The sequence below is a fragment of the Musca autumnalis genome, unplaced genomic scaffold (genome assembly GCF_047663935.1).
Source record: "Musca autumnalis isolate F117 unplaced genomic scaffold, ASM4766393v1 scaffold_3, whole genome shotgun sequence".
Lineage (NCBI taxonomy): Eukaryota > Metazoa > Arthropoda > Insecta > Diptera > Muscidae > Musca > Musca autumnalis.
This window is the reverse complement of record NW_027411866.1, coordinates 214,805,601-214,832,087: the sequence shown is the minus strand read 5'-3', so window position 1 is coordinate 214,832,087 and position 26,487 is coordinate 214,805,601. Positions and strand designations below refer to the sequence as shown.

The 26,487-nt window shown below is 38.4% G+C and overlaps 2 protein-coding genes across 2 annotated transcripts; both read left to right on the top strand.

Annotated features, from left to right (window-relative positions):
- The first annotated feature begins 3,121 nt into the window (after positions 1-3,121).
- On the top strand, positions 3,122-4,861 carry LOC141398425 (uncharacterized). Its single transcript, XM_073975710.1, has one exon. It carries the CDS (start codon positions 3,122-3,124, stop codon positions 4,859-4,861), a length of 1,740 nt encoding a protein of 579 aa, XP_073831811.1.
- Positions 4,862-22,120: 17,259 nt separating this feature from the next.
- Positions 22,121-23,941, top strand: LOC141398424 (uncharacterized). The gene has a single exon (XM_073975709.1). It carries the CDS (start codon positions 22,121-22,123, stop codon positions 23,939-23,941), a length of 1,821 nt encoding a protein of 606 aa, XP_073831810.1.
- The last annotated feature ends 2,546 nt before the right edge of the window (positions 23,942-26,487 follow it).

Below are 26,487 nucleotides of genomic sequence, written 5' to 3'. Positions count from 1 at the left end.
AATATATTACAATTTTACTTTTCAATTTTCAAAGTTTGAGCTAAATCGATTTCTCTCTTAAAGGGTTATTTTACACATTAGCCAGTTTAGGTGGTGCCGGTAGGATTTTCTGGACCTTTTTGAGTCATTATCTCAGGAAGTATGGACATTCCCACGAAAAAAAATTACAACGTCGTAACAGGGGCCGCAAGTGCAACCTGCTGCGTCACAAATTAATAAGATCAGAGAGAAGTTGTTAAACTATACTTTTTCCAAATTTTGTGTGGGAGGTACTCAAATGAGTGGACCGATATAGTCCATATTAGAACTCGATCTATGCCTGAAAGTAATAATACTAATAGCAAAGTTTGGCTCAATTCGGTTATTCCCTCCTAGAGTTATCATGCCCACAATCTTGGCGATCAATTTTGAACCTTTGTGGGGGAGGTACCGGAAGGAGTGGACCGATATGGTCTATCTTCGAATTTAAACTAAGTTTGGACAAAATATTGAAAGAACAAAAATATTAACCAAATATGTTGTTCCGTTCGAGAGTTATCGTGCACTCCAACTATGACACATGGTATTATATGGGTTGTTTGCAGTTTTCGTGCTGATTTCTGACGATATATGGACTTGCTCCTGAAAAAAATTATATCGTCGTAATGGGGGTAGTGAATACAAGTGGCTGCAACAAAAATCAAAGTGATTCGAGAGCAGGCCTTAAACTGCACTGAAGCAAAATTTTGTGTGGGAGGTACCCGAAAGAGTAAACCAATAGGGTCCATATTGGAACCTCATCTATGTCTGGTAGAAATGTCACGATGTGCAAAGTATGGACTAATTCGGTTACTCCCTTCAAGAGTTATCGTGCGGACAATTTTTCCGAACATTTTTCAACTTTTGCGGGGGAGGTACCTGAAGGAGTGGACCGATATGGCCCATCTTCGAACTTAAATCAAATCTGGACAAAATATTTCGATACCCAAAATTTGAACCGAATCGATTGATCGGTTCGAGAGTTATCGTGCGCACCAGCCAGACAGACAGACGGACAGACAGACAGACGGACGGACTTTGCTAGATCGACTCAAAATTGTCTGAAACGGATATCGTACAAACATACTTTGGGTCTAAAACCATTATTCTGATGAGGCACATTTTTGGCCGTATCAAAGTGTAAATACCCTCTTTAGCCTAAAGGCTGAGGGTATAAACAACTAAAACTGTAATATTTGGGAATACAATAGCTAATGTGAACAACATAAGTTCAACGGAAAAGTGTTAAAAGAGCGATTTGAATCAAGACATAAACTAATTCAAATCAAAATCCACGCCATATCTAGTCTTTCAGACGGTATTAACACCATTTAAAATATTAGAGTGCTCTTGAAACAATTTTAAATGGAATGTGCTTACACCTAGGAAGTTTTGCTTACACCTAGGATTCAGAAACTACAATGTTTATAGATGAGAAAAATCAAAAACCAAAAAAAAGTCGCCGGAGCCCTTTTGACATTTTTAGGGGTTGTTTAGGTTTTCACGATTTTGATAAGAAACCGCAAGTCCTATCAAAATGGAACTAAAGAAAATGTTGTAGCTATGAAAATTCTTTACAAGATTGACCTTAATGGTATTCTTGTCAGTTTTGCCGTTTTTGAGATATAGAAGTTCAAATTGGGACTATTCAAATTCAATTCAATTCTGTATCGTCTCCTTATAAAAAAATGACATGACTGCAAATTCCCAACTTAAACTTATATATCTAAAAAATGGTACAACCTGGGATAAGTTACTTAAGCCAGTCTTGTAGAGAATTTTCACAGCTTTAAGATTTTCTCAGGTCCCATATCGATAAGACTTGCCGTAGTCAAGCAAAATCGCGAAACCCTAACAAAAAAAAAACTAGAAATGTAAACTAAGCTTCTTTATCTCAAAATGGTACAGCCTTAGATCAAATCATAAACGTCATTCCTCTAGAGAATTTTCACAGCTACAACATTTTCTTTAGCTCCATTTCGATTGGACTTGCGGTTTCCAAGCAAAATCGTGAAACACCAAAAAAAGCACCTAAAATGTTGTGTATCTTGACCGCGATTTATTTCAAAATCCCTACAGCGATTTTTTCTTGTTTTTGGATTTTTCTCATCTATGAACATTGCTGTTTCACAATTCAGAAAAACGTCCCCTGTGTAAGCGTTTTTCATTAAAAGTTTGTTAAGGCCCTTTACCCTTTATGACATTGTTTTATAAGGGGGCGATATAGAATTGAATTGAATTTTAATTGTCCCAATTTGAACTGCTATATCTCAAAAACGGTAGAGCCGACGAGAACACCGTAAAGGCCAATCTTGTAGAGAATTTTCATAGCTACAACATTTTCTTTAGTCCCATTTTGATAGGACTTGCGGTTTCAAAGCAAAATCGTGAAAACCTGAACAACCCCTAAAAATGTCAACTTAAATCGCGATTTATTTAAAAAGCGCTCCGGCGATTTTTTTTTATTTTTCTCATCTATAAAACTAAAGAATCCGCAAAAACTTCCAAGGTGTAAGCACCTTCCATTTAAAATTGTTTCAGGAGCACCGTGTAGTGTTATAACTCTGTATTAATATCTTCTGTAGCATAGTAAAAAATGTTGCCTTTAAATAAACGATTACGATTTGATGTAATTTAATAGCTACAGAATTCCACTTGCAGCATTAATAGCGTGTTAAACAAAGTCGACCCTATAGTTTCTACTTTTTCGAAATTACCAAATTTACCAAATGATTATTTCAAATAAAAAACTTTTGCATATGCCTGACCCTGACATTGCGATAAGATGTTCAAATTCAACTATTTCATTCTTGCCACATTCCAAACATTATATTAGAGTTTGTCCTATTAAAATGTTTAAAATTGATAAACTATGCATTGAACGCTCATACATACAAATATACATATGTATACATATAATTCCAGATTTGTATAAAGGCACACAATTTTTTGCTTTAGAAATTAGTTTAGTTTCAAGTTCGAAGCAAGTTAAACTCTCTCCGGTGGCGTTTAAATAAACGGAAAATAAATTATGAAACGATTTGGCCAAATATTTTTGGTGGTGGCCAGCCTTGTGGTGTTGTGCAGCAGCCAGGATATGACAATGGATCCCACTGCCCTGAATCAAAAGCAACGTAGCCTTGTCATGGATCATCTGGATATGGATTATAAACCTTGTTCTTATTTCTATCAATATGCCTGTTCGAAGTGGTCGGATCTTCATAACGAACATAGTGATAATTATACCTCCGTTGCTGGGATGTTGAACTATGAGATGAACATGGAAATAATCGAGTATTTGGAAAAGACGCCCGTTAAGGATATGCCAGGTTTTGTTGGAGTGCTTAAAAATATCTATGTATCCTGCACAGAGAGTCAAGAGTTTAGTCTTTTGAAATTTATGCATATGATGGAAAAGAAGGAAAACATGAAATGGGCCTTATTTACACCCAATGACGACCGTAAGACTGTGGAGGAGTTCAGTTGGCCAACAACTTTGGTCATGTTCCGTAAATATGGGTTCAATGATATTTTCCTAAAGCATACAGTAAAATCTCAAGATTTATTCCAGTTTATGACTTATTTTAACAAACCCAGTTATCATACAGATCGCTTTATGAATTCCTACCAATTGGAGGCATATAACAGCAGTATACCTCTGCCCCAAGGTACAATGGATTTTATGAAATTATGGGAAATTATTGATAAATTTGAAGATAAATTAAACGAAATCAAAGCTGAAGAAAAAGAGGAGAAAATCTTCAAATTCAATGAACTACCCTATCCATGGTTGAAAGAATATGTAAAAGCTATTGTGAAACCCTTAATACCCGATGACTATATGGAAGTTGCCATTGAAAATGTTGCCTATATGGAAGCCTTCGATAATATTATAAAAGAATATGATGGCCTATTCCTGTGTCGCTATTTGGAAATACGTTTTCTGCACTATTTGGAAATGGCCAATAAACGTGGCTCTCCCAATGAATGTATGACCACGGCCAGAAGCTTCTTACCCATGGTGATTGAATGGATCTATGAACAATTACACCCAGAGATGAAAAGTGAAATACCCAAAATTAATCAAATGTTTGAAAATGTTGTCAAGAACATTAACAAAACTCTGCATATGGACAAGGATGGCTTAATACCACAAGAATTCTTCACAAAACTGGAAACCCTGAATCTGATGGTGGGCAGTTCTCTAGGAGAATATGACAAAAAATTTTTGGAGACTTACTATGCCACTTTGAGTTTGACTACCAACGACTATTATGTCAGTTATTTGCAATTATTGGAATTAAACACCAACCTAGATACTTACTTCGCATGCGACAACAGCTACCGACTCGGTGATGATGATGAATTTGTCTTTAAAATTCCACCATATAAATATGATTCTGACATTCATATTCAATATAATCCTTATATGAATCGTTTGATATTGCCGTTGGGCCTTTTGAGACCACCAGTTTATCATCCTGGCTTTGATGACATCTTTAAGCAGAGCTCATTGGCCACCCTTATGGGAAAGGGTATTTTTGAAGCATTCCTTGGTAAGCAGTACGGTTTCAGTGACGAGGAAGTACAAAAAATAGCTGATGTTACAGCCTTGCATGCCACATTTGAAATGTTCTTTTCCTCACTAACTGAGGAAGATATTAGCAAATACTTAACAAAGTTTGGCTTCAACACCTTGCAACAACTCAAACAGATATTCTTCCTCAATGCAGTTTACTATAACTGTGAATGGTATTCGGGATGTTCCGAACATATTGGTTATATGTCAGATTTTATTGAAACTTTTGATTGTAAATTAAATAAGTTTTTGAGAATGGTTTAAAACCCATGAAGTAAACTATGCGAACATATAAATTGTAGTTTTCTTGGAAAATTCATGAAAAATGACTTTAATTGGGTTTAAAACTGGGGGCCGCCCCTTAAGGTCAATCTACGCATATAAGTGTTGGACTTTTATGGAGAAGCTACCTGAAGGAATAGGCCGACATGGTCCATCTTGGAACTTGATGTGAGTTTGAGGAGTTATTCTTTTCGATAGTTATCGTAACTACCAGCCATTTAAGTTAGTCACTTACTTACTTAGTCGGCCCATTACATCATCCACTTGTTTGCTCCATCGAAGCTTAGGCCTGCCGATTCTGCGTGCACCGCCATGTGACATGTATTCATACGCCTTTTTAGCGGGTTCATCATCGCTCATTCTTATGATATGGCCTAGCCAACGCAATCGTTGCATCTCGATACGTTTAACTATATTCATGTCTTTGTATAGCTTATAGAGCTCGTGGTTCATACGACCTCGATATTCACCGTCAACGCAACTCGGCCCGTAGATCTTTCGAAGAATTTTCCTCTCAAACACACCAAGCACTGCCTTATCTGCTTGCGCAAGTACCCATGCTTCGGAGCCATACATTAGCACGGGTAGTATCAGCGTTTTGTATAGTGTTATTTTTGTTTGACGAGATGTGGCTTTGTTTTTAAATTGCTTACTTAGACCATAGTAGCATCTGTTGGCCAATACAATTCTTCTTCTTATTTCACAACTGATGTTGTTTGTTGTGTTTATGGCAGTGCCGAGGTAGACGAAGTCTTTAACTACCTCAAAATTGTAGGTACCAACTTCTACGGTTGGTCCGAGCTCTATGGACGCTTTGCGCGTCGACACCATCAATTTGGTCTTTTCGCCGTTTACCGCCAGACCCACTTTCGCAGATTCTGCTTCGACCTTCCTAAAGGTATCAGTTACTTCCTTTACTGATCGTCCCATGATGTCTATGTCATCAGCATAGGCAAGTAACATGTGGCTATTGGTGTAAATTGTGCCATTTCTTTTGACATTTGCATCTCGTATTACCTTTTCCAGCAAAATGTTGAATAGGTCACACGAAAGGCTGTCTCCTTGTCTGAAACCTCTTTTGGTACAAAATTCTTCGGAGAGGTTCTTTCCAATTTTAACTGAGGACCTAGTATCAGTTAAAGTCATCTTACAAAGCCGGATGAGCTTTGCGGGGATACCAAATTCAGACATTGCATGGAATACATTTGATCGGAGGGGACTGCCGAATGCTGCATTATAATCGACAAAGAGGTGATATGTGTCGATCTGCATCTCCTGGGTCTTCTCTAGGATTTGCCGCAGGGTAAATATCTGGTCAATGGTGGACTTGCCAGGTCTAAAGCCACATTGGTATGGTCCAATTATTTCGTTGACCATTGGCTTTAGTCGTTCGCACAATATCCCTGACACTATATTATAGGCAATAGGGAGAAGACTTATGCCCCTATAGTTGGAGCATACAGTCTTATCTCCTTTCTTGTGGACGGGACATAGGATGCTCAGGTTCCAATCCTCGGGACGCGTTCTTCCTGCCAGATGGTGCTAACTAGCTGATGCATACACCTTATCAGCGCGTCGCCTCCGGTTTTAAACAGCCCGGCTGGTAAGCCATCGGCTCCTGCTGCTTTATTATTCATCAGCCGGTTGATTGCTGTTTTTACCTCATCTTGGCCGGGTGGTATACATTCTATACCATCTTCTGGGATTGGATCTGTGGTATCATCGTCTTCGCTACTATTGGATACCAGCACATTGGAGAAATGTTCCTTCCATATCCTGAGCACGCTATCTGTATCTGTTACCAGATTACCTTGCTGGTCTCTACAGGAGGATGTGCCTGTACCAAAGCCATATGTTTGATGTTTCACTCTTTGGTAGAATTTTCGGACTTCATTCTGGCTCCTGTACATCTCGATTTTTTTCATACTCCCGCTTTTCCATTTCTCTCTTTTTCTTGCGGAAAAGACGTTTCTCTTCTCTCCTTTTCTCCCGATATCTCTCTCGTGCGCTACGCGTTGCTACTGATTGTAAAGTAGCTCTATATGCCGCATTTTTAACTTCGGTAGCAGCACGACACTCCTGGTCATACCATGAATTCCTTTGTGGAGGTCTCTGGAATCCAAGTATGGATTTTGCGGCTGTTTGCATGGAGTGGGCAATATTTTGCCATTGTGTTGTTATGTTATCGGGACAAGGAGTGCTCGCGTTAAGCAATTGGGCTAGATGAGTGTAATATGCTGTGGCTATCTGTTGTGTTTGCAGCCTATCGATGTCCAACATCCGCGTTGTGTCTGTTCGTGCTTTATTTGCAACGTTTAGACGGGTACGCACCTTTGCTGCAACAAGGTAGTGGTCCGAATTAATGTTTGCGCCTCGGAACGATCGTACATCCAACACGCTGGATGAATGTCTTCCATCTATCACAACATGATTAATTTGATTACTTGTTCTTTGATCTGGAGACAGCCAGGTGCCCTTATGAATATCGAGATGATTAAATCTGGTACTGCTAACTACCATGTTTTATGCAGCTGCAAAGTCTATCAGCCTCATACCATTGTCAGATGTTTCAATGTGTAGACTGAATTTCCCGACTGTTGGGCCAAAGATATTTTCCTTTCCAATTTTGGCATTAAAATCGCCCAAAATGATTTCAATGTCATGGACAGGGCAACGGTCATATGTTTCTTCTAAGCGCTCGTAAAATATATCTTTGGTCTGTTCGTCCTTTTCTTCTGTGGGAGCATGAGCGCAAATAAAGCTGATGTTGAAGAATTTAGCTTTTATTCGAATTGCAGCAAGTCTTTCATTCACTGGGGTGAAGCTGGATACCAGATGTTTTAGTCTCCGACTAACTACGAATCCGCAACCAAACTCATGCTTTACGTCATGGCAGCTATAATACATGTCCATGCTTCGTGGCATACTGGTCAAACGTTTTACAAAATAAAATCCACTTCTAGTCCATTATGGAAGTGGATTTTATTTTGTGTCGGCCAATTCCTTTAAGTACCTCATCCGGCAAGATCAAATGCCCAAAAAGGGCCACAAAATTCTGGAAAGACCCTCAATACATTTGATCTGTCCGTAGATGGAATCTTCAGTGCACAGAGGCTGAGAGTATATCTCTGTCGGCAAAGCCGACTGATACTTTTTCATTTTTTTTAAAAAAATTTTTTCTTTGTTTTTTCATAGTAGGCCGATTTTTGACGCCCAACCCAAGTTTTTAACGCTCTTATTACTGAACGGGCGGCACATGTTAAAGCACCACCTTTAGCGGGTTTTAAAGACATCTCCCCAGGTAACACCACGGGGAGGTCAGTGTGCCATTGAGATGTATGAGATACTAAGATAAGTCTTGGGCTTTGCCATGTTATGGCCAGTCAGGATCTTTGCTTTGTATCTTACCGTTCCTGCCCCCTTTGTCTCCCAAGAATGGTTCGTTCTAGAAAAAAATCCTAAAGACCAAACTTAAAGAGAATTTCTCCGTCTGCAACATTTACTCTAGTCAATTCTTGATTAGACCCTCCGTTTTCAAGAAAAATTCCGAAAACCTCTTAAAATTTGACCTTTTAAACCCTACACCTCGACTAAAATTCAAATCTTTTATGCATTTTTTGCTATCAACTGCCTATTTTGATGCTATCGTTGCTGCTGTACATGATCCACCGCAGCGTATGTGTAATGTGTTTGTACATGTAAACAAACGTTATGTGTACGCACCCTAGTCTGCTTATTGTCACATAAACGGAGAAGAAGAATAATGCTTTTAGAAGTTTGCATTGTGTTATTGTCTATTCACTAAGAGCATATATGAGAATTGGAAAAAAATATAGTCAGTCCAGTCAAACACGGTGCGCCTTAATTAAAATTTAAATGAAAACTTCAATGTTCACAGATGAGAAAAATCAAAAAAAAAAAATCGCCGGAGGGATTTTCACAAAAAGTCGCGGTAAAAGTTCACATTTTCAGGGCTTTTTTAGGTTTTCACGAGTTTGCTTGGAAACAGCAAGACCTATCGAAATGGGTCTTAAAAAAATTTTTTAGCTGTGAAAATTCTCCAGAGGATTGACCGTTTTTATTTGTTTCTAGGGTTTACCATTTTTGAGATATAGAAGTTCAGGTCACATTTTTAGGTTTTTTTTGTTAGGTTTTCACGATTTGCTTGAGAACGGTAAGTTTTATCGAAATGGGACTAGAGAAAATGTTATAGCTGTAAAAATTCTCTATAAGACTGGTTTTCGTAATTTTTCCTAGGTTGTACCATTTTTGGAATATATAAGTTTAAGTTGGGAAATTGCAGTCATAACCTAGTTGTGGCTTTGTTTTTAAATTGCTTACTTAGACCATAGTAGCATCTGTTGGCCAATACAATTCTTCTTCTTATTTCACAACTGATGTTGTTTGTTGTGTTTATGGCAGTGCCGAGGTAGACGAAGTCTTTAACTACCTCAAAATTGTAGGTACCAACTTCTACGGTTGGTCCGAGCTCTATGGACGCTTTGCGCGTCGACACCATCAATTTGGTCTTTTCGCCGTTTACCGCCAGACCCACTTTCGCAGATTCTGCTTCGACCTTCCTAAAGGTATCAGTTACTTCCTTTACTGATCGTCCCATGATGTCTATGTCATCAGCATAGGCAAGTAACATGTGGCTATTGGTGTAAATTGTGCCATTTCTTTTGACATTTGCATCTCGTATTACCTTTTCCAGCAAAATGTTGAATAGGTCACACGAAAGGCTGTCTCCTTGTCTGAAACCTCTTTTGGTACAAAATTCTTCGGAGAGGTTCGTTCCAATTTTAAATGAGGACCTAGTATCAGTTAGAGTCATCTTACAAAGCCGGATGAGCTTTGCGGGAATACCAAATTCAGACATTGCATGGAATACCTTTGATCGGAGGGGACTGTCGAATACTGCTTTATAATCGACAAAAAGATGAAATGTGTCGATCTGCATCTCTTGGGTCTTCTCTAGGATTTGCCGCAGAGTAAATATCTGGTCAATGGTGGACTTGCCAGGTCTAAAGCCACATTGGTATGGTCCAATTATCTCGTTGACCATAGGCTTTATTCGTTCGCACAGTATCCCTGGCACTATCTTATAGGCAATAGGGAGTAGACTTATGCCCCTATAGTTGGAGCATACAGTCTTATCTCCTTTTTTGTGGACGGGACATAGGATGCTCAGGTTCCAATCGTCGGGTACGCGTTCTTCCTGCCAGATGGTGCTAACTAGCTGATGCATACACCTTATCAGCGCGTCGCCTCCGGTTTTAAACAGCTCGGCTGGTAAGCCATCGGCCCCTGCTGCTTTATTATTCTTCAGCCGGTTGATTGCTGTATTTACCTCATCTTGGCCGGGTGGTATATATTCTATACCATCTTCTGGGATTGGATCTGCGGTATCATCCTCTTCGCCACTATTGGATACCAGCAGATTGGAGAAATGTTCCTTCCATATCCTGAGCACGCTATCTGTATCTGTTACCAGATTACCTTGCTGGTCTCTACAGGAGGATGTGCCTGTACCAAAGCCATCTGTTTGATGTTTCACTCTTTGGTAGAATTTTCGGACTTCATTCTGGCTCCTGTACAACTCGATTTTTTCACACTCCCGCTTTTCCATTTCTCTCTTTTTCTTGCGGAAAAGACGTTTCTCTTCTCTCCTTTTCTCCCGATATCTCTCTCGTGCGCTACGCGTTGCTACTGATTGTAAAGTAGCTCTATATGCCGCATTTTTATCTTCGGTAGCAGCACGACACTCCTGGTCATACCATGAATTCCTTTGTGGAGGTCTCTGGAATCCAAGTATGGATTTTGCGGCTGTTTGCATGGAGTGGGCAATATTTTGCCATTGTGTTGTTATGTTATCGGGACAAGGAGTGCTCGCGTTAAGCAATTGGGCTAGTTGAGTGGAATATGCTGTGGCTATCTGTTGTGTTTGCAGCCTATCGATGTCCAACTTCCGCGTTGTGTCTGTTCGTGCTTTATTTGCAACGTTTAGACGGGTACGTACCTTTGCTGCAACAAGATAGTGGTCCGAATCAATGTTTGCGCCTCGGAACGATCGTACAACCAACACGCTGGATGAATGTCTTCCATCTATCACAACATGATCAATTTGATTACTTCCCAGTAAAATCTTCGATGAAAAATCATGAGTTGAATCATGGGTGCAAGTGATCTGGCATGTCATCTTTGTCATTTTCACTCATGAATTTTATATGAGCGTGACCCCCAAAAGATGGCGTTCTTTTTTGGATCCTAAGCATGTCATTTTAACCAATGCATTGACATATCATTTTCACCAATGCTTTGGCATGTCATTTTAACCGATGCATTGACACGTCATTTTCACCCATTCTTTGACATGTCATTTTAACCAATGCTTTGACATGTCATTTTCACCAACCCCTTGGCATGACATTTTCATGCCTTGTTTGGAAAATGGAAATGCTCTATTGAAATATGGACAAACACTATTAATTCAAACGAATTCACGAAATTACTACAATCAGCAAAAAGTTTACATCCAAAATTGCTATGTAATCACCACCGCTGCAACGCAAAAGATTACTTCCTCCGTTCTCCACAACTGATATTCTTTCATCTTACAAAAGGTTTTTTCTATTATCTTCCCATCACAAGTTCAGATTTCGACATGGACTCCAAATGCAATCCTTTAAGTATTTTTATTTCGTAAATTACTTTTATCTTATAATTTTGTTATTTTATAACAACATTTTGGAAATTTATACTCTTTTGTTTAGTGACGAAAATATGTAGGGATCTACAACCCGGCTTCCTTTAGGGATCTCTAAGAACAAAATGTAACGAACGGGCAGGAGAGACTTTTTTCTGGAAAATACCATTTATGCATAATTAATTTATTTATAATTGTTTCTTTACAAAAGTCGTTTCTTCTTTATTTTCAGATTCTTGTTCCTTTTCATTTCGGACTTTTTTTCAAATTCCAAGAAGCGAGATTTGATTGATTTCGTTCTATGTATGTCAGATTTAGAACAGACAAGGGAACTTTTAAAATAGCAATGTGTGCAGTCTTCATGATGATTGGGACTTCATTTTTATTGCAGACATTTCGAGCTTCATACAATACCAATTGTTTAGAAGCTTTAGTTGTCTGATATGCAGACTGGAACATACCAAAATGGAAATAAACAGGTGTGTAAATAAAAACACAAACATCACCTCTATTGGATCGATGGAATGGGTACAAATGCTGATGAAAAGATCGGATCTTTCACGACTTCCTTTGCATTGGTTCAAATCCTAATGGAAAGATCGGATCTTTCACGACTTCCTTTGAACCAATGCAAAAGATGACATAAAATCACGTCATCGCAATGAACTCCTTCCTTCAAATTTTGCTGGGTTGTTCTTTGATCTGGGGACAGCCAGGTGCCCTTATGAATATCGAGATGATTAAATCTGGTACTGCTAACTACCATGTTTTTTGCAGCTGCAAAGTCTATCAGCCTCATACCATTGTCAGATGTTTCACTGTAGAGACTGAATTTCCCAACTGTTTGTCCAAAGATATTCTCCTTTCCAATTTTGGCATTAAAATCGCCTAGAACAATTTTAATGTCATGGGCAGGACAACGGTCATATGTTTCTTCTAAGCTCTCGTAGAATATATCTTTGGTCTGTTCGTCCTTGTCTTCGGTTGGGGCATGAGCGCAGATAAAGCTGATGTTGAAGAATTTTGCTTTAAATCGAATTGTAGCAAGTCTTTCATTCACTGGGGTGAAGCTGGAGACCAGATGTTTTAACCTCCGACCAACTACAAAACCGCAACCAAACTCATGCTTTGTGTCATGGCAGCTATAATACAGTGCGTCACCTTTAGGTGTTGTTGTGACATCTTTCCCAGTCCATCGTATTTCCTGTATGGCAGTAATATCGGCTTTGTACTTTCCAAGTACGTCTGCCAATGCGAAGACTGCACCTTCTCTATAAAGAGTGCGAACATTCCAGGTGCAGATTCGCAGATCATGGTCCTTAAAACGTTTGCGGGGTTCGTCAACTTTAGAGGGGTTTGTTTTTCTTTTCTTTCGTTTTTTCATAGTAGGCTGTTTTTTTCTAGGGGAGGGTTACTAACCCGACGCCCAAACCCAAGTTTTTAACGTTCTTATGGGTGAACGCGCGGCACATGTTAGCTCACTACCTTTAACGGGTGTTAAAGGCAGTTCCCCAGGTGACACCACGGGGAGGTCAGTGTCCACTTGAGATGAAAGAGGGACCAAGATAAATCCTGGGCTTTGCCATGTTAAAACCGGTCAGGACCGTTCCTTGGTATCTTCCATCCCCTACGTCACCCACCCTGGTGGATATATTAGGATGTGTAAAGCATGGACCAAATCGGTCACAGCCTTCAAGAGTTATTGTGCGCACAATTTTTTCGAACATTTTTGAGCTTTTGTTGGGGAGGTAGCTGCAGGAGTGGACCAATATGGCTCATCTTCGAACTTAAAATAAGTTTATACAAAACATTACAAAGGCCACATGTCGGATCGAATCGGCAGATTCGTTCGAGAGTTATCTTGCGCTCCCACAACAACACACGGTTGTGGGCTATTTTGTCAGGAAGTATAAGCATGCCCCTGATGAAACTTGTACCGTCGTATGGGGGGCAGTGAATACAAGTCGCTACATCATAAATTAAAGCGATTCGAGAGCTGGTCCTAAACTGAACTTTTCCGAAATTTTGTGTGGGAAGTACCCGAGGGAGTGGACCGATTGAATCCATATTGGAATATCATCTAATATCATCACGATGTGCAAAGTATGGACTAAATCGGTTATTCCCTTCACGTGTTATCGTGCGCACAATTTTCCGAACATTTTCGAACTTTTGTGAGGGAGATACCCGAAGGTGTGGACCGATATGGTCCATCTTCGAACTTAAACTAAGTTTAGGTAAAATATTACGAAGGACAAATGTTGGATCGAATCGGTTGATCCGTTCGAGAGTTATCATGCGCACCAACCAGCCAGACCGACAGACGGACATTGCTAAATCAACTCCAAATTGTCTGAAACGAATTTCGTGCTCTAAAAAGGCACATTTTGCTTGTATGAAAGCATAAATGCTGAGGGTATAAAAAAATCCACTCATATTATGGTGTTTGGTTTTAAGGACCATGATCTGTGAATCTGCCCCTGCAATGTTTGCACTCTTTATGGAGAAGGTGCAGTTTACACAGTGCCAGATGTGCTTGGAAAATACAACGCCAATATAACTGTCATACACGAAATACGATGGATTAGGAAAAGCGTTACAACAACACCTAAAGGTGAGTTTTGCTGCGAATTTGTTGTTGGTCGGAAGTTAAAACATCTGGTCTTCAGCTTCACTGAATGAAAGACTTGCAACAATCGGGTAAAATCATAATTTTCCCTATTGTCTACAAAATAGTGTCAGGAATATTATGCGAACGACTAAAGCCCATGGTCAATGAAATAATCGGGCCACACCAATGCTGCTTTAAACTTGGCAAGTCCACCATTGACCAGATATTTACCCTGCGGCAAATCCTGGAGAAGACCCAAGAGATGCAGATCGGCACCTACCACCTTTTCGTCGATTATAAGGCAGCCTTCAACAGCCCCTACTACCAAAGGTATTTCAAGCCATATCTGACTTTGGTATCCCCGCAAAGCTCATTCGGTTTTGTAAGATGACTTTAACTGATATTAGGACCTCAGTTAAAATTGGAAGGAACCCCTCCGAACACTTCAGTACCAAAAGAAATTTCAGACAAGGAGACAGCCTCTCGTATTTTGAGGTAGAAAAAGACTTCGTCTACCTCGGCACCGCCATAAACACAACAAACAAAATCAGTTGTGAAATAAAGAGAAGAATAGTGTTGGCCAACTGATGCTACTTTGGCTTAAGTAAGCAGTTTAAAAAAATGGTCACATCTCGTAAAAAAAAACAACATATGGCCTGGGTACTTGCGCAAGCAGATAAAGCAGTGCTTGGTATGTTTGAGAGAAAAATTCTTTGAAAGATCTACGGGCCAATCTGCGTTGACGGTGAATATCGACCTAATATGAACCACGAGCTGTACCAAGCTTTACGGGCCGACCATGTGATCCCCTACCACACTACCCTTGGGCCTCACCAGTTTTCCACGGTACTATTTTATATGATTAATTGCCTATGATATGATTGCGTAATATTTTTTTCATCCGATAATACACCTAAAAAAACACCTAAAATTTGATTTTCATGGCAATATTAACGTTGTGTTTAAAGCAAACACAACAACTACAAAATTTAAAAATCAAACACGAGTTTAGTTGTTTTTCTTTCGTTTTCATTTTCGTTCGACATAGTGAAGCAGCCTAATAGTCTTAAACAATTGATTAAAACATAAAAGGTCGAAAAAACTTAACACAAAATTATTAAATTTTTAATTTTTTCCCCAAACAAATTATGGTCAACTGGTCAATAATTTGAATTACAAATAGAATAATTCGAACTACAAATGGAAATACTAATGAAATGTTACGAATTACAACTAAAATGTTTTGAATTACATCTGAAGAAAGTGTACACATGGTGTTTGAAATCGTTTATCGATCGCTTTCTAGTAAAATTTGCATGTTTCATAAACATTTTCCCAATATATTCGCAATATTTTATCTCAATTCGATAAAAATATGGTGATGAAGCTTTTAATCAAATTCTCCGGGGTGTCTTTTTTTCTGTGTAGTGAATTAGCTTCATTTTCATTTTTAACAAAACTAATTTGACGTAGGGGATGGAAGATACCAAGGAACGGTCCTGACCGGTTTTAACATGGCAAAGCCCAGGATTTATCTTGGTCCCTCTTTCATCCCAAGTGGACACTGACCTCCCCGTGGTGTCACCTGGGGAACTGCCTTTAACACCCGTTAAAGGTAGTGAGCTAACATGTGCCGCGCGTTCACCCATAAGAACGTTAAAAACTTGGGTTTGGGCGTCGGGTTAGTAACCCTCCCCTAGAAAAAACAGCCTACTATGAAAAAACGAAAGAAAAGAAAAACAAACCCCTCTAAAGTTGACGAACCCCGCAAACGTTTTAAGGACCATGATCTGCGAATCTGCACCTGGAATGTTCGCACTCTTTATAGAGAAGGTGCAGTCTTCGCATTGGCAGACGTACTTGAAAAGTACAAGACCGATATTACTGCCATACAGGAAATACGATGGATTGGGAAAGGCGTCACAACAACACCTAAAGGTGACGCACTGTATTATAGCTGCCATGACGTAAAGCATGAGTTTGGTTGTGGATTCGTAGTTAGTCGGAGACTAAAACATCTTGTATCCAGCTTCACTCCAGTGAATGAAAGACTTGCTGCAATTCGAATAAAAGCTAAATTCTTCAACATCAGCTTTATTTGCGCTCATGCTCCCACTGAAGAAAAGGACGAACAGACCAAAGATATATTTTACGAGCGCTTAGAAGAAACATATGACCGTTGCCCTGCCCATGCCATTAAAATCATTCTAGGCGATTTTAATGCCAAAATTGGAAAGGAGAATATCTTTGGCCCAACAGTCGGGAAATTCAGTCTCCACAGTGAAACATCTGACAATGGTATGAGACTGATAGACTTTGCAGCTGCAAAAAACATGGTAGTTAGCAGTACCAGATTTAATCATCTCGATATTCATAAGGGCACCTGGCTGTCTCCAGATCAGAAAACAAGAAACCAAATTGATCATGTTGTGATAGATGGAAGACATTCATCGAGCGTGTTGGATGTACGAACGTTCCGAGGCGCAAACATTGATTCGGACCACTACCTTGTTGCAGCAAAGGTACGCACCCGCTTAAACGTAGCAAACAAAGTACGAACAGACACAACACGAAAGTTAGACATCGGTAAGCTGCAATCACAACAGATAGCCACAGCATATTCCACTCAACTAGCCCAATTGCTTAATCAAAGCCCTCCTCATCCCGATAACATATCAGCGTAATGGCAAAGCATTGCCCACTCCATGCAAGCAGCCGCAAAATCCATACTTGGATACCAGAGACCTCCACCAAGGAATCCATGGTATGATGAGGAGTGTCGTGCTGCCACCGAAGAGAAAAATGCGGCATATAAGGCTACTTTACAATCCGTAGCAACGCGTAGCGCACGAGAGAGATACAGGGAGAAAAGGAGAGAGGAGAAACGTCTTTTCCGCAGGAAAAAGAGAGAGATGGAAAAGCGGGAGTGTGAAAAAATCGAGATGTACAGGAGCCAGAATGAAGTCCGAAAATTCTACCAAAGAGTCAAGCATCAAACTGATGGCTGTGGTACAGGCACATCCTCCTGTAGAGACCAGCCAGGTAATTTGGTAACTGATACAGATAGTGTACTCAGGATATGGAAAGAACGTTTTTCAAATCTGTTGGTATCCAATAGCAGCGAAGACGACGAAGATACCACAGTCCCAATCCCAGAAGATGGTATTGAATGTATACCGCCCAGCCAAGATGAGGTAAAGACAGCAATAAATCGGCTGAAGAATAATAAGGCAGCAGGGGCCGATGGCTTACCAGCCGAGCTGTTCAAAACCGGAGGCGACACGCTGATAAGGTGTATTCATCAGCTAGTTAGCACCATCTGGCAGGAAGAACGAGTACCCGACGATTGGAACCTGAGTATCCTGTGCCCCGTCCACAAGAAGGGAGATAAGACTGTATGCTCTAACTATAGGGGCATAAGTCTACTCCCTATTGCCTACAAGATCGTGTCAGGGATATTGTGCGAACGACTAAAGCCAATGGTCAACGAGATTATTGGACCATACCAATGCGGCTTTAGACCTGGCAAGTCCACCATTGACCAGATATTTACCCTGCGGCAAATCCTGGAGAAGACCCAAGAGATGCAGATCGACACCTACCACCTTTTTGTCGATTATAAAGCAGCCTTCGACAGTCCGCTGCGCTCAAAGGTATTCCAAGCCATGTCTGAATTTGGTATTCCCGCAAAGCTCATCCGGCTTTGTAAAATGACTTTAACTGACACGAGGTCCTCAGTTAAAATAGGAAAGAACCTCTCCGAAGAGTTTGGTACCAAAAGAGGTTTCAGACAAGGAGACAGCCTTTCGTGTGACCTCTTCAACATCCTGCTAGAAAAGGTTATACGAGAGGCAAACGTCAAAAGAAGTGGCACAATCTACACCAATAGTCACATGTTACTTGCTTATGCTGATGATATAGACATCATGGGTCGATCAGTAAAAGAAGTAACTGATACCTTTATAAAGGTCGAAGGAGAATCTGCTAAAGTGGGTCTGGCGGTAAACGGTGAGAAGACCAAGTTGATGGTGTCGACGCGCAATGCGTCCATTGAGCTCGGACCGACTGTGGAAGTTGGTTCCTATAATATTGAAGTAGTAAAAGACTTCGTCTACCTCGGCACCTCCGTCAACACAACAAACGACATCAGTTGTGAAATAAAAAGAAGAATTGTGTTGGCCAACAGATGCTACTTTGGATTAAGTAAGCAGTTTAAAAACAAAGCCACATCTCGTCAAACAAAAATAACGCTCTACAAAACACTGATACTACCCGTGCTGATGTATGGCTCCGAAGCCTGGGTACTTGCGCAAGCAGACATGGCAGTGCTTGGTGTGTTTGAGAGAAAAATTCTTCGAAAGATCTACGGACCAATCTGCGTTGACGGTGAATATCGACGTCGCATGAACCACGAGCTGTATCTGCTATACAACGACATCAATATTGTTAAACGTATCGAGATGCAGCGATTGCGTTGGCTAGGCCATATCATAAGAATGAGCGATGATGAACCCGCTAAAAAGGCGTATGAATACATGCCACATGGCGGTGCACGCAGAATTGGCAGGCCAAGGAATAGATGGCGCAAACAAGTGGATGATGAGATGACAAGGCGCGGTATTCCAGAGTGCAAAGCAACAAATAGAGAGGAATGGAGATCTCTTCTTAGTTCGGCCTATAGAACAAATGTTCTGTAATGGGCCAGCTAAGTAAGTAAGTAAGTAATTTGCGAAATCACAAATTCCTCACTTAACTAAGCATCTGGACATTTGTATTGAAGAAGCCGCACTCATATCGCTAACGCAAGGTTAAAGTTCACTCAGCATATGGCAAAATTTTATTTATTTTGAAAACCACAACAGTATGTGAGGTAAGTTCTTATCTGGTTCAATAATTTTAAATATGCAGTTAGCGCATTTAACGCAAATATTTCCATAAGTGGTCCAATAAAGTAAATCGGTATGCATTGGCACGATAAGAATTTTGAAATCTGGCGAAAAACCGGGAAAATTATGGAATAAAAAGTTAGGAACAGTAAGCACGAATAGATTTTGGAAAACAGTTTCATATTGCAGTAGAATTGTTTTGATTGGCATCACTGATTACCAATTACCGAATAGATATTATCGTGTAATTGTAATAGAGAAAATATGATGATCCACGTTTGGTGGTCTAATGGTCCATGGAAAAATAATTTTTCAAAAAATCCACGTTTGGTAGTCTGATGGTCCATGAAAAAATAATATTTTTTAAAAAATCCACGTTTGGTGCTCTGATGGTCCATGAAAAAATATTTTTTAAAAAATCCACGTTAGTTGGTCCATGAAAAAATATTTTTTAAAAAATCCACGTAAGTTGGTCAATGAAAAAATATTTTTTAAAAAATCCACGTTAGTTGGTCCATAAAAATATATTTTTTAAAAAATCCACGTTTGGTGGTCTGGTGGTCCATGAAAATAATATTTTTTAAAAAATCCACGTTTGGTGGTCTGGTGGTCCATGAAAATAATATTTTTTAAAAAATCCACGTTTGGTGGTCTGGTGGTCCATGAAAATAATATTTTTTAAAAAATTCACGTTTGATGGTCTAATGGACCATGAAAAAATATTTCCTAAAAAATCCACGTTTGGTTCTCTGATGGTCCATGAAAATAATATTTTTTAAAAAATCCACGTTTGTTGGTCTAATGCTCCATGAAATAATATTCTTTAAAAAACCCACGTTTGATGGTCTGACAGAGGATGAAAAAAATATTTTTTTTTAAAAATCCAAGTTTGTTTGTCCGATGGTCCATGCAAATATATTTTTATAATAAAAATCCACGTTTGGTGGTCTGATGGTCCATGAAAAAAAATATTTTTTAAAAAATCCACGTTTCGTGGTCTTATAGTGGATGTAAAATATTCTTAAAAAATTTCAAGTATTCTTTAAAAAAATCACGTTTGGTGGTCTGATAGTGGATGACAAAATATTCTTTAAAAATCCACATTTGATCGTCTGATGGTCCATGAACAAATATTTTTTTTAAAAATCCACGTTTGGTGGTCTGACGGTCCATGAAAAAATATTTTTTTTAAATCCTTATTTGGTCATCAGATGGTCCTTGAACAAATATTTTTTTAAAAAAAATTCAGGTTTGGTGGTCTGATGGTCCATGAAAAAATATTCTTTAAAAAAAATCCACGTTTGATGGTCCATGGAAAAATAGCTTTTCAAAAATCCACGTTTGGTGGTCTGATGGTACCTAGAAAATATTTTGTAAAAAATCCACTTTTGGTGGTTTGATGGCCAATGAAAAAATATGTTTTAAATAACAGTATGCAACACTGAAAATGCAAACAACTTCTAGTATGAATTTTTTGAAAGTACATATTAAGACTACAAAAACCCTAGTAGGGGTTTGTCCTGTCAGATCCAGTTCGGATTTTATGGCCTCATCTAAACCGGGCTAAATCTACACTTTTTTGCATTTATCAGTCCTTTATCTCAGAAACGAATAGGAATTTAGCCTTGCTGTCTTTAGCAAAATTGTAGCCCTAAACTAGTTCAACTTATCTTTTGAAAAACCACATAAGAAAAACTCCATCTAGGGCATCAAAATCTATAAAATATAGAAAATTTTACATAATTGCTGAAATTCTGGTCAGTATCGGCTAAACTATGGGAAGTTGAACCAAGTAACCTTTGCAAAAATCTTCCAAATAAAGTTCTCAACAATTCTTTAGAACATTCTGAAACTCTAAAATGCTTACTTCATGTTGTATCAGCGGTATTTTGTATCATATCTTTTACAACACGTATTTCAAACACAGTTCACACCAACAGTTTATTCTCGCATTTCGGATTTCACTACAATATTGACATTTTTATTAAATCGTCGTTGAAAAATGTACTGAAAACAACGGCATAGAGGCATTTTACAACAATGACATGTTCTGAAGAGTTGTGTATTACATTCCAGTGAATATTCAGAAAAAATTAACGGTTTTGGAGATACGGTGCGAAATATATAAAAATTGTGGATTTTTTTTTTTTTGAAATTTGAGGCAATATATGTAGTTTTTCGAGTTCATTATTTCTCCAAATATTTTATTATTGTCCTTATCTACAAATTTGTTTCAGAGGTCTGAAGAAGATTCGCATTGGTTTCAGAGATATATAAAAATTAAAATTAAAAAATTAAAAATAAAAATTCACGTTTGGTGGTCTGATAGTGGATGAAAAAATATTCTTTAACAAATCCACATTTGGTCGTCTGATGGTCCATGAAAAACATTTTTTTAAAAAATCCACCTTTCGGATTTATAAGTTTAGTGGCAATAGCTAAAGTAAACAGCTTACGTTCATCGGAAAAATATGAAAATAGCCGATATACAATCTCCATCAATATATAAACTCATTCAAGTCAAAATCGACGCCTAATGCTATCCTTAGATGCCACACAAAACTAAAAATTCGCGCCTAATGTGGTCTTTAGATACTTTTCAAAAACATTAAAGAGAAACCCTTATGCAATCTTTACATGATAATAAAAATCATTAAATCAAAATCATTAGATGTTATTAAAAATATTTTAAAAGAATTGGGTGGCTACAGAATTCCACTTACAGTGTTGGTAGCGCGTTTAACTAAGTCGTCTATATTGTATATTTTTAGACTAATTTAGAATGGTCTAAAATTACCAAAAGATTGTTCAATTTTTTTTTTTTTTTTTGTTGCATTTGTCTGACCTTGACATTGCGATAAGATGTGCCATTTTTACCTATTGTCTGTTGCCACATTTCAATCAAAATATTTCAATAGTGATAAGAGTCCGGATTATTATAAAAGCACAGCATTTGTGGCTTAGAAATTAGTTCAGTTTCAAGTTTCTAGTAGGTGAATCTCTCTCCGGCGGCAGTTTAAAGAATCGCGAAAATAAGTATGAAAACGTTTGGCCAGCTATTTTTGGTGGTGGCCAGCCTTGTGGTGATGTGCCTCAGCGAAGATATGGCAATGGATCACAATGCCATTAATCAAAAGCAAAAAAGTCTTATAATGGATCATCTGAATATGGATTATAACCCTTGTTTTGATTTCTATCAATACGCATGTTATAAGTGGTCTGATCTTCATGAAGGGCATCATGATAATTATACCTCCGTTGCTGAGATGTTAAACTATGAGATGAACATGGAAATAATCGGGTATTTGGAAAAGACGCCCGTAAAGGATATGCCAGGTTTTGTTGGAGCGCTTAAAAATTTCTATGTATCCTGCGCAAAGAGTCAAGAATTTAGTCTATTAAAATTTATGCAATGGATGGAGAAGGAGGGAAAAATGAAATGGGCCTTATTTACACCCAATGACGACAGTAAGACTGTGGAGGAGTTCAGTTGGCCAACAACTTTGGCTATGTTCCGTAAATATGGGTTTAATGACATTTTCCTGAAGTATTCAGTAAAATCTCAAGATTTATTCAAATTTATGACTTATTTCAATAAACCCCATTATGACACATATCCTTTTATGAACTCATACCAGTTGGAGGAATATAACAGCAGTATACCCCTACCCCAAGGTACAATGGATTTTATGAAATTATGGGAAATTATTGATAAGTTTGAAGATAAATTGAACGAAATCAAAGCTGAAAAAGAGGAGAAAATCTTCAAATTCAGTGAACTACCCTATCCATGGATGAAGCAATATCTAACGGCTCTCATGAAACCCGTAATACCTGATGCCAATATGGAAATTACCATTGATAATGTTGCCTATATGGAAGCCTTCGATAATATCATCAAGGAATATGATGGCCTATTCCTGTGTCGCTATTTGGAAATACGTTTTCTACACTATTTGGAAATGGCCAATAAACGTGACTCTCCCAATGAATGTATGACGAATGCCAGAAGCTTCTTACCCATGGCGATTGAATGGATTTATGAGCAATTACACCCGGAGCTGGTACATGAAACACCCAAAATCCATCAAATGTTTGAAAGTGTTGTCAAGAACATAAACAAAACTCTGCATATGGACAAGTATGGCTTAATACCACAAGAATTCTTTACAAAACTGGAAACCCTGAATCTGATGGTGGGTAGTTCCCTAAGAGAACATGACAAACAATTTTTGGAGGATTATTATGCCACTTTGAGTTTGACTACCAATGACTATTATGGCAATTATTTGCAATTATTGGCATTAAACTCCAACCTAGAACTTAATTACTTCGCATACGACAGCACTTACCGGCTCAATAGTGATGAATTTGTCTTTAAAATTCCAGCACATAAATATGATTCTGACATTAAAATTCAATATAACCCATATATGAATCTTTTGATATTGCCGTTGGGCCTCTTGAGACCACCAGTTTATGATGTCGCCTTCGACGATATCTTTAAGCAGAGCTCATTGGCCACCCTTATGGGTAAGGGTATTTTGGAATCATTCCTTGGTAAGCAGTACGGTTTCAGTGATGAGGAAGTACAAAAAATAGCTGGTGTTACATCCATGCATGCCGCATATGAAACATTCTTCTCCTCGCTAACTGAGGAAGATATCAGAAAATACTTATCAATGTTTGGCTTCACCACCTTGCAACAACTCAAACAAATGTTCTTCCTCAACGCAGTTTACTACAACTGTGAATGGTATTCGAGAAATTCTGAACGTGTTGGTTATATGGTAAACAATTTATCCGATTTTCTTGAAACTTATGATTGTAAATTTAATAGCTTTTTGAGAATGTTTTAAAAACCATGCAGAAAAAATGCGAATAAATAAATGAATGATTGAAATTAATTATTTTTGTTTTCCTACCTGCGCAAGTATCTATGCTTCAGATCAATGTACCAAATTGATTTGGTTAAACCATTTTTAATAATCCCTATTGGAGGAACAAATCTTACTGTCTTGGCTCCCTTCATTGGAACTGTCTAACAACTCAGTGGTATCCACCAAGGTGGGAAATGTTAATAACTTGTGAATATTTTTAATTATTATGACAATTGTGAAGGGGAAGGGGGGGGGATATTTAAGGCGTTCATAATGTTAATTTGCGTTCACTTTTCTTTATAAAAATTATATGTTTGGTTACATTGGCAGGCAACCGCTTCTTCATTTGCCATCTGGTGTAATGTTTGAAAATTTATTGGGCTAGAATATTTTCCTTACTATCTGCAGGCATTTGTTCACGAATACTTGGAGTTTTTGTGTTATGGTGTTCGTTAAGTTTTGTTTACGTAAGCGAAGTGGATTTCACACGTACATTTAATTATTTTGCAAGCTACATATCTGACTTTATCGCGAGGTTTTGTTGAGTCTTTCGACTGCCGATCTAGCTCTCTTAAGACTATTATCAACATCCCCTCTACGTCATTTTCTGTTGGCATGATGACTTCGATATTAAAATACATTGAGTTGGCAACAAATTATATACCGATTGGTATATGAAACCAACGGCCACAGAACGACTAATGGATTACAAATCCAGCGAAAAATTATTTTCTAGTTTTCAGTGCATTTATAAATAAAACTATTTGTCTTAATTTTTTTTAATTATTTCTTATTTTTTACTTTTTAGTAAAGACTTTTTTTTTGACCATAGAGATTCCCATAACCAAATTACAGTCAATTTAGGCCGAAAATGTAGATAAAAACTTTAAAATGCCTGAAATCGGGTGGTACCGTTCATAGGGGCTATAACAAAACCTGGACCTATGTCCACAATTTTTGGTGGGGAAGTTTCTGTACCATTAGGAACTCCAAATGCTCAGTTACAGCCACACCGGTCTAGAAAATTAAAATAAAATCCTTAAAATACTTGAAACCGCTATATGGGGGCTATACCAGAACCTGGTCCTATGTCCACAATTTTGTGTTGGAGAAGTTTCTGTAAGTTTGGGAACTCAAATGCTAAGTTACAGCCAATTTGGCCTAAAAATTAAGATAAAATCCATAAAACACTTGAAATCGGGGCGTACCGCTACATGGGGTCTAAAACCTGGACCTATGTCTACAAATTTTTGGTGGAAAAGTTTCTGTTCCATTGTGAACTCCAAATGACAAATCACAGCCAATTCGGGCTAAAAATGAAGATAAAATCCTCAAAATACCTGAAATCGGGTGGTACCGCTATATGGGGTCTATAGGAAAAAACGGACTGATATTGATCATATTCATATTCATGTATCATGTTATCCAAATCTGAGAAGTGTACAAAGTTTCAGTTCGATTGTTCAACTAAAATTGTGCTAAAAATGAGTTACTAGATTTGAACTAAATCGGATGGCACCGCTATATGGGGGCTATAGGAAAAAATGGACTCATATTGGTTTTAGTTCCACATTCATGTATTGTCATCCAACTCTGAAAAGTGTGCAATGTTTCAGTTCGATAGGTCAACTGCAACTGTGTTAAAAATGAGTTACTATATTTGAACTAAACGGACACCACAGCAAGTTAAATAAAACACTGTAAAAAGATCCGAAATGCAGTTCGAAATAGCTGCCCGATTTTTTTTTATATTTCATACTATGCCATTTTCCCAACGGACATTTTTTATTTCGTTCGACACCCAGATCTTTAATTGTAAGATTCCCTAATGTTATATAAGAAGACCTCCATATATTTCATAAGAAATCATGCATGTCTTGTATATGAAGTCCTTCTGATCTTCTATAAGAAGACCTCCAGATCTTCTACATGAAGACCTCCAGATCACTTATAAGAATTCAACAAGATTTTCAAAAATGGTCCTCTATAGGATGCTCTTCTATATGATGACCTCAAGGTCTTCTATAAAAGACCTCCAGATCTTTTATAAGAAGCCCTCCAGTTAGACGTTAGCTATTCTATAAGAAGCTTTCAATGTTCCAAAAGAAGACCTCTAGATATTCCGTAAGAAGACCTGCTGCTTTTCTATGAGAAGACCTCCTATTCTTCTATGAGATTACCACTTGATCTTATATAAGAAGACCTCCAGCTCTTCTATGAGAAGAGCACTTTCCTTTCTATAAAAAGACCCTCTGATCCTCTATGAGAATGCCTTGTGCTCTTCTTCTTTAAGAAAACCTCCTGTCTTTTTTACAAAAAGAAAACGTCCGGCTTTTCTATGAGAATACCTCCTGGTATTCTATAAGGAGGGTGACGTAGGGGATGAGAGGTACCAAGGAACGGTCCTGACCAGTTTTAACATGGCAAAGTCCAAAATTTATCTTGGTCCCTCTCTCATTTCAAGTGTCACCTGGGGAGCTGCCTTTAACACCCGTTAAAAGTAGTGAGCTAACATGTGCCGCGCG

Coding starts and splice junctions, on each gene's coding strand:
- LOC141398425 (XM_073975710.1), top strand. CDS start 3,122: ATGGATCCCACTGCCCTGAATCAAAAGCAACGTAGCCTTGTCATGGAT.
- LOC141398424 (XM_073975709.1), top strand. CDS start 22,121: ATGAAAACGTTTGGCCAGCTATTTTTGGTGGTGGCCAGCCTTGTGGTG.